The sequence below is a fragment of the Lathyrus oleraceus genome, chromosome 5 (genome assembly GCF_024323335.1).
Source record: "Lathyrus oleraceus cultivar Zhongwan6 chromosome 5, CAAS_Psat_ZW6_1.0, whole genome shotgun sequence".
In the NCBI taxonomy this organism is placed as follows: Eukaryota; Viridiplantae; Streptophyta; class Magnoliopsida; order Fabales; family Fabaceae; genus Lathyrus; species Lathyrus oleraceus.
This window is the reverse complement of record NC_066583.1, coordinates 576,989,188-576,998,524: the sequence shown is the minus strand read 5'-3', so window position 1 is coordinate 576,998,524 and position 9,337 is coordinate 576,989,188. Positions and strand designations below refer to the sequence as shown.

The 9,337-nt window shown below is 30.2% G+C and overlaps 1 protein-coding gene across 1 annotated transcript; it reads left to right on the top strand.

Annotated features, from left to right (window-relative positions):
- The first annotated feature begins 1,692 nt into the window (after positions 1-1,692).
- On the top strand, positions 1,693-4,631 carry LOC127086605 (fatty acyl-CoA reductase 3). Its single transcript, XM_051027388.1, has 10 exons — positions 1,693-1,895; positions 1,996-2,099; positions 2,178-2,380; positions 2,454-2,554; positions 2,826-3,018; positions 3,261-3,422; positions 3,525-3,606; positions 3,686-3,958; positions 4,084-4,211; positions 4,305-4,631. The coding sequence occupies exons 1-10, from the start codon at positions 1,817-1,819 to the stop codon at positions 4,456-4,458; spliced, it is 1,479 nt and encodes a 492-aa protein (XP_050883345.1). The 5' UTR covers positions 1,693-1,816; the 3' UTR covers positions 4,459-4,631.
- The last annotated feature ends 4,706 nt before the right edge of the window (positions 4,632-9,337 follow it).

Genomic DNA, 9,337 nt, shown 5'->3' with positions numbered 1-9,337 from the left:
CACAATTTTTCACGAGTATTGCAACTCTTTTCACTAAGTGTTACAACTCTTTACTAAGTATTATAACTATTTGAATTCACTCTTTCACAAATTATTGCAACTCTCCATACTAAGTATTACAACTCTTCCTACACATTGAATGTTCACTTACTCACATAAGAGATCATATTATTATTGGAACACATATTTAAATACTCTTTTCATTAATTAATAATTACAACAACTTGAAATCGACTGAAACATTTACACCAATTATATAAAAATTTGAAATTTTCATGGTAACCCTTAACCTCGATTAGAAACAATTATTTTGGATTGATCAAAATACTCCAATATTATTTAAGATTTGAGATTAAATATAATTTATATACAACACTTAAACCTTTAATCCATCTTTTTCAATTGCAATAGAGGTGGATCTAAACAAATACATTTTATAACACTTTTTTAAAATGTCATTAAAGAGATATTATTATAATGTTTAAAAACTGTTCCTGACAAAAGTAGTTAATATCAATTAAATTTTAAAATAATAAATAAATGTGAATAATACAATACAAATAAGATAATTTTAAATTAAAAAATGTAGAGTATTATTAATCGAAATAAATATTCGGCACCGAACCGACTTTTTTAGTATTATTACTATTGGTACAGAATTGAAATCCCAAACCGTCACAATTTTGGAGACAATATTAAAATTTGGTAGATAGACTCAGAAAATGTTAGGCTCAACAGAGCACTCTTACATTGAATACTGTTTTTTGCACAGTTCAATCATCGATATTGTTTTGACATACGTCACATGTGTAAATGACTAACAATGTAAGAAGCTTGGCATTCACATTTTCAATGTTGGACCAATCCATGTGCCATTATAACAAGACTATAACTTATGCTACATCTACTTTATCATACAATATTAAAAAGTGATAAAAATTCAGGTCTATATTCATACTAAATCTGATCAAATGTAGAACTCGTAATATTAATATACGTAATTTAATTCATGATTTAAACCACCATTATTCAACTCATTTAATCCGGTTTGAGAATCAATCCAAATATTATCTTTTTAATCAAAATTGTAAAGGATTAAACAATATTATCCTAATAAATTCAACACCAATTATTACTTAATCAATTAATGATTTAAGGGAATAATTCAATTTTAGATAAGCAGTATCTATCATCATTAAAATAATTTATGATATTTAAAAAAATGTTTTTTTTTGTATTTTGTAAAATTAGATTTTATAAAATCGTTTTTCAAAATATTATAAATTTTTTTACATTCGTTTTTTTAATTGAAAAACTATTTATAATATTCTATAACATAAATATATATTATTGAATATTAAAGATAGTCGAAATTTCAATTTTTTCAAAAAAATTATATTTAAAAATTAATTTTTATAAAAAATTATTTTAAATACTTTCATAATTAAGTGATTTTTTTAAAACTTTGATATCTAAAAAAATGCAATAAAATATTTAAAATAATATTTTAAAATTAATTATTTAAATCAAATTTTTATTTAAAACTTTTATAAAAAAATTCTTTGCAATTTTTTTACACAATTATATTATACTATAAATATCATTTAAAGAAAAAGCCAAAACAACACCTAACATCAATCTTTCTCACCTAAAAACTATATAATAATAGTTCTTTTGTGCATGTTTTTATTTGGACAGACTGTTGTAGTACAAACGTAGTGTCTATATAAAGACATATGGTATAAATTCCACATCATTGAGTCTGATCCATTTGAAGACAAGTTTCTAATTTGAAAATTTTCTTTCTTTATTTCAAATGGAATTTGGAAGCATATTGCCCTTTCTTGAGGGAAAAACAATTTTAGTCACTGGTGCCACTGGATTTCTTGCAAAAAGTATCTCTCTAACCATGGCTTAATTATATATATATTTTACATGCATTGAGAGTTTACCATATGCTTTTTTTTTTACTATAATTATATGATGAACTTGCAGTTTTTGTGGAGAAGATATTGAGAGTTCAACCAAATGTGAAGAAACTTTATCTTCTTCTTAGAGCTAAGGATTCTGAATCTGCTACTCAACGCTTTCGAAATGAGGTATTGAACCATCCAATGTATCAAACTAGTAATGTGAAGAAACTGATATTGTTAATTAACTCAATTTTCTATATGTAGATTATAGGGAAGGACTTGTTTAAATTGGTGAAGGAAAATCAAGGTTCAAATTTCAACTCTTTTGTCTCTGAAAAGTTAACTCTTGTGCCTGGTGACATTTCTGAAGAAGGCTTGAATTTGAAGAAATCCATTCTGGAAGAGGAAATTTGCAATCAAACAGATGTTATAGTTAACTTAGCTGCAACAACTAAATTTGATGAAAGGTACAATAATTTAGAACTTTGTGTGTGTTAATTAATTTTGCAATAATTTTTCATTAACTTTTATTAAATGCAGGTACGATGTTGCTTTGGGTATAAACACATTAGGAGTCAAACATGTTTTGAGCTTTGCCAAAAAATGTGTTAATCTAAAGGTGCTTGTACACGTGTCAACAGGTTAGTATATATATATATATGCTCAAAAAATGTGTCTACAATAAAGTCAAAGTTGCATAAATATCAAACCTTTTGTATATAAAGGTGTCTTTTTAGTCACATTTGTTGCAACAACTTAATTAGGACTAGTTATATTTTTCTTGAGTTTACAAAAGTGTGAAAAGTGCTAACAAAATTCACGTAATGTTGAGTATTGTGGATAGGTCCATGTGAGTATCTTGTGAATAAAATATCAAAGAATTTCCTTGTTATTTATTGCTATGCTTTGCAGCTTATGTGTGTGGTGAGAGAGGAGGACTCATATTAGAGGATCCTCATCCCTTTGGAGTGTCACTAAATGGAGTGCATGGACTAGACATTGATATGGAAAAGAAATTGGTGGAGGAGAAACTGAATCACCTCCAAGCAAAGGGAGCAACTGAACATGATATTGAAGTTGCCATGAAGGACTTGGGTATTGAAAGGTACTTATACGCACTCGAAGACGGCCCTGATTAATACCTGATAAATAATGGTGTCTGATTGCATAAAATATTAACTTATTATAAGTTTTTCGAAGACGACCCTAATAAATACTTGATAAATAATTGTGTATGGTTGTGTAGAATATTAATTTTTTTATAACTTTTTAAATGATCTTATATTCTAAAAAATACAAAAAGTTGAATATGTTTTGTTTTGTTTTGTATCTTAATGAATTTATCAGAGCAAGTGAATTTGGATGGCCAAACACATATGTGTTCACAAAAGCAATGGGAGAAATGCTTGTTGGAACCTACAAAGAAAACATGTCTGTTGTTATTGTTCGTCCCACCATTGTTACTAGCACTTATAGAGAACCTTTCCCTGGTTGGGTTGAAGGCTTAAGGTAAAAATAATCACCAAAATAAACCATATTCTAAAAAAATAAATTCAATAATTCAATATTAATCTATTATAAACTTATCTAATATTGAGAGTTTTTCTACAGAACCATAGATAGCATAGTTGCTGCCTATGGTAAAGGAAAATTAACAAGCTTCATGGCAGATCTCGACGCAGTTTTCGACGTGGTGAGTCGCGGAATCTTTATTATTTTTCGTTTGGTTTGATAAATTCATACATTAATATTGATGTTGGTTTTTTGAGCAGATACCTGCAGACATGGTGGTGAATGCAATGCTAGTAGCTATGGTGGCTCATGCAAATCAACCTAGTGATGATCCTATCATATACCATGTAGGTTCCTCCGTTAGAAATCCAATTACATACCGGAGTTTCAGAGAGTTTAATTATCGATATTTCACGGCAAAACCGTGGATAAACAAGGAAGGAAAAGCTGTTAGGGTTGGCAAAATCACTATGTTTAGCAGCATTGCTAGCTTCAAGAGATACATGTTCATACGTTACTTGCTTCCTTTAAAGGTACTTAACTACTTCATATCACCAGACACGACATTACGACACGGACACTGATACTACTTCATATCATCAGACACGACATTGACACTGATACGTTGACATCGGCTAACAAAATTTGTATTTATCAGGGACTAGAGTTGGCAAATTCAATTCTATGCCAATATTTTCATGGAATATATCATGAACTTAACAGGAAAATCACTACTGTTATGCGATTGGTTGATCTTTATCTTCCTTACTTGTTCTTTAATGGCATGTAAGTTCATTTATAATTAGAACCTAAATCAAAATATGATACTGCTAACATTTGTGACATAATTAACAAAGAGTGTTTGTTTTTTGCACACAGATTTGATGATATGAATACAGAAAAGTTGATATTGGCTGCAAAAGAAGGAGGTGTAGAAACGAATATGTTTTACTTTGATCCTAAGATTATTGATTGGGATGATTACTTCATGAATATCCATTTTCCTGGTATCTTCAAGTATGCATTCAAGTGATGTGATCACATATTTTGGATTGGCAATTGTTGGTTTTTATTTATGTCCTATGAATTAAGCTTGTATTTTCATTTGATTCAAAATTAAACTTGTGATATTTATTATATATTATACGTTGATTTGTAACAGATTATTAAATGTTATAACTATTGATGGTATATATGTCAAATGTTAATTTTACCAAGTGGTATTATGTATTCCATAGTTTACTTCTTTACTCACTTGCAAAAGATTGTTCATTATTGTAAACAATTCTCCAAATCTCATATGGTAGATAATATTTTTTGGCTAGTTTAGTTTACTTTACTTCGCTATGTAAGAAAATCACATGTTTTATTCTAAAATACATTATAAATTTATGTTAAATTTTTTTTCTCACTCTTGTAATTCTGCGTTTTTTAATTGTCGAGATGTCAATTTCTCTTCCTTTTTTATATTCGTTAAAATTTTCAACTATTTTCTTAAATTTTCTTTAGAGAATTATTATTTTCTTTTCATTTAAGTTGAGAAATTATAAAATATTAATTTTTGAATTCTTTTTTGAGAACTAATTGAATTTCTCCTTAATTGAGAAGTTATTTTGAGAGGTTAAATGACCACTATTGAATTCTCTTTTAAAAATTATTTGAATTTGAGAAATTATTACAACTGAGATATATACTAGATACTGCGAGTGATACTTATATCATATTTGAATAGTTTTGAACCATTATAAGGTGTATTTCTAAACCGATTATCTACCGTGCAAGTAGTAATCGTACAGTATAGAATTGAGTTGTTTTATCCTCGAGACAGCGTGGTAGTTAGACTATTTTTCATATTTTTGGGCAGTGCCGCGAAACTCTTAAAGAGAGCGTATTATTCTGCGACTCATCCTGATAACTTCTTCTGTGGCTATTTTCAAAATCCAAAAACAATAATTTTAAGACGTTCGAAAAACTATTGTGGCTACCAAAGAAGTTATTGGTAATTTTGTGGTCGATGTCTCTGACAAACCATTTAAGTTTGAGGGTTCTCACTTCAACTATTGACAAGTTAAGATACAAAATTTCTTAACCTTAAAAAAGGTTGCCCACGTTTTGACTGAGGATATTCATGTTGTTCCTTCTAGATCAACCGAACAAACTAATGATAACAAAACTATGAATTCAGACAAAACTGTTAACTCGTCTGAATTAGACTCTGTTGTAAAAGCTAAAGCAGGTGATTTACAGCTCATAAAAGAAATATCCATCTTGAAATATAATGATTATCTTTGCAAAAACCACATTCTGAACGGTCTTGTTGACGATCTGTCTGATTATTATAGTAACTGTGAGACTGCTAAACAGGTATGGGAAGTTCTGCAAAGGAAAAATGATATTGAGGAAGCTGGAACAAAGAAGTATAATGTAAGTCGCTACTTAAAGTATCAGATGATATAAATGAAAGGTCTGTGGAGGCTCAATGTTACAAACTTTAAAAGATTGGTTATAAAATCATCACGAAAGGTATGTGCTTAGATGAATAATTTTAAATTGCTTTTATTATTGACAAATTGTCCCCTAGTTTTTGAGAGTTTTTAAAAAAAATTGCTTCACTATAAGACAAAAGAATTTTTATTTGAGAGTCTGATTATTCGCCTTTGAGTTGAAGAAGAATCTTAGAGACAATATCAAAAAGAAGGGTCTTGGTTGTTTCAAACAACAAAAAGAAATTTGGTGTAGTTCTAAAGTCATTTGGCAAATGATTAAAGAATCAGAATCACAATATTGTGAATCGAATTCAGAATGAGAATCCTTCAAGGGCCCCAATTACTCCAGTTGATAGGAAACAACCAGAACCATAAAGAAATGACACTGATGTTTTCTCTTAGTTAAATTGTGGAAAACTATGTCATAAGAAATGTAAGATCGATTTTAAACCTCGTGTTGCCCCCAATGCACATGTTAACCTGACTGATGAGCAATTTATTGCTTTGATCACCGAAACCATTATGTTTGGTGAATCTGATAGTTAGTGGTTAGACATTGGCTCATCTCATCATGTATGTTATGATCGTACAATGTTCAAAACATACATGAATATGAAAGTGTCATTTGGAGTTGCACACACCACTAGTGTTGTCGGTATTAGAGAAGTGGAGCAGACTTCACCTCTGAGAAGACTTTAATCTTGAAGGATGTCATGCATACTTCAGATATTATAAAGAATCTGATTTCTGGTTTTCTTCTGAAAAATACAGGATATAGTCAGTCTATTGGGGTAGATTTGTCCACAATCACTAAGAATGATATTTTTGTGAAATTACTATGTTTAAAAATTTTGTGAATGAAATTGAAATTCAATTTAGTAACAAGATTAAGAGACTTGTAGTAATAGGGGAACTGAATATGATTTCAGTTTATTTAATGAATTTTATAAACAACATTGAATTGTACATGAAACGACTATCCCATATTCTCCTGAAATGAATGGTAAAGCAAATCGAAAGAATATAACTCTTAATGAAGTAGTTGTTGTTATTATGTTGAATTTTGGTGTTGTATCTCCCCGGTGGGGAAAATTTTATTGATAGTTTTTTATACCCTGAATCGAGTTCCCAAGTCAAAAAGTAAGATCTCTCCTTATGCAATATTAAAGAAAAGACAACCAAACTTGTCTTATATTTAAAGAACTTAGGATTGTGTGGCTTATGTCAGAATTCTGAATTTTAAGAGAGTTTTGACTTCATGGATATTGACTTATCTTGTACAAAAATAATCAAAATCATTTTAGGTGTATTCTCATCTACCATTTTTTCTTAAAATCTTCACCAGTTTGTCATTTTTGCCTTTCTGTCATTACCTTGAATTTTTAAAGACCTGCAAGACTTCACTTTTGGCTTTGATTAGGAAAAACTATAAAAAATACTTGAGAGTTTATCCACAAAGGTGATGAAGTACTTGTCTTTACCATAACTAGGTACTTGTACTGGTTCACAAATGTCTGAGTGAACTTCACTTAATCCCTCTTTGGCTCTCATAGGCATACTAAACTTGAAAGCTAATCCATGTTACTTTCCTACTAAGCATATTGTGCATGAGATTTCAAGTACTTGTGCCTTATGGACTCCAATCACCATCCCTTTTTAATTCAATAGACTTAAGTTTTTGTAGTTCAAATGCCATACCTCTTATGACATAACTCAACTTCTTGTTCATGTGATGCTGCAACAAGACACCTCAGTTCTTAATTTTGGAGGCATACCTTGAAAGTTGTGTTTCTTAACAGGCAAGGTTGTAGGATTAGTCTTATTTTTCATGATAAAAAAGCTTAAGGAAATCATTCTATATGAGCATTGAAAACCCCGTTTACTCTAGTTCCCCTATTCTTAATAAACTTAAGTGCATATGTGGCACGAGTAATACATTCTTGATCAATGTTGCTTTCACATCATTCTTTTGTATAACTACATGTTTCGTTCCTTCTTCCAAAATGGATTTGTTTTCAACCAATTTGATGTTGGTCTTCTTTATTGCATCGAAATCAATCAACCATTCCTTCCTTTTAGTCATATGATTGTTAAAACTAGTGTCAAGATACCAAACTTGGGAGTTTGAAACCTCAATATCAGTTGTAGTCATAAGAATAATTGGGTATGAGTCTTAGCCATAATTTTATTGAGCTATATTGGCATCTTATTCACCATTCTTGGGCTTTTTTCTTTTACCTAGTAAACACTCACCTGCATAGTGACCCATCTTCTCACAATTGTAGCATTGTACCTTTCTTTTGTCAAATATATTCTTCCTATTTTGGTTTGTGCCAGACCCTCCACCATTTTTGTTTGATGTTTCGGGCTTGTCATCACCATTTTGTCTTTCTTTGTATGCAATGTCCCCCTTGTTCTTCTTCCATTTTTCCTTGTTTGTCTCTAGTTTCTTGAAGTTTTTCAAGAGTGCTTGTTCATCTTGTTTTTCAGTTTCTCTTTCAGCTACCTTCATTTCATGAGCTTCAAGAGTGCTTTGCAAATCTTCAATTTTAATTTTATCCAAGTCATTTGTCTCTTCGTTAGTCACCACTATTTAATAAAATAAAGGATGGAATGTTCTCGATATTTTCTCAATGATCTTCACCTCACTGATAGATTCACCACATCTCTTCATCTGATTTGTTAAGGTCAATAGTCTTAAGTTGTATTCACCTATCTTTTTATCATTTTTCATCTACAACAACTCAAGTAGCCTTCTCAATTTCTATAACTTGACTTTCTTGACTTTGGAATCACAACCAAAGTATCTTTCAAGCTTGTCTCATGATGCCTTAGGAATATAGTATTGAATCAACACTTTGATGAATGAGGAATATATCATTGTAATACATTTTCTTATCTTGCTTGTGTGCTTTCCTTTGTGAGGCACTTACATCTTTGGGTACAACTTCAACACCTGTTTCCACCATATCACAAACATCTTGTGCACCAAAAACGACCTGCATTTAAGTCACCCGTTTGTCCCATATTCTTGTCATCAAGAATAATTGGGTGTGGTGCAAAGTTTCCATGACCCACCATGATTGATATCTCTTAAAATCACTTGAGTTTCCTAGGACCAACAAAGCTCTAGGTTCCGATTTGTTTGAGATGACAGTTGAGAACAAGGGAGAGGAAAATAAGAGAGTAACTGAAATAGAGTATATGAAAGAATTGAAATGTTGTTATTTACATCGATCAATATATGAGTTATATATACACTAGGTAGTTATTAATTATTCAACAAGAAACTGACTCACTTAACAAAATAAAAACAATATCTACCTCTAACCAACTCAATTAGTTGTGCAAATTGATCCTAACTAACTCCAACTAACACAACTTGAATTAAATTTATCATATAATATTGGTTACTTGTCCGATTTC

Coding starts and splice junctions, on each gene's coding strand:
- LOC127086605 (XM_051027388.1), top strand. CDS start 1,817: ATGGAATTTGGAAGCATATTGCCCTTTCTTGAGGGAAAAACAATTTTA. Junction 2,555..2,825: donor GCTTGTACACGTGTCAACAG/GTTAGTATATAT, acceptor TATGCTTTGCAG/CTTATGTGTGTGGTGAGAGA. Junction 3,423..3,524: donor GGTTGGGTTGAAGGCTTAAG/GTAAAAATAATC, acceptor GTTTTTCTACAG/AACCATAGATAGCATAGTTG.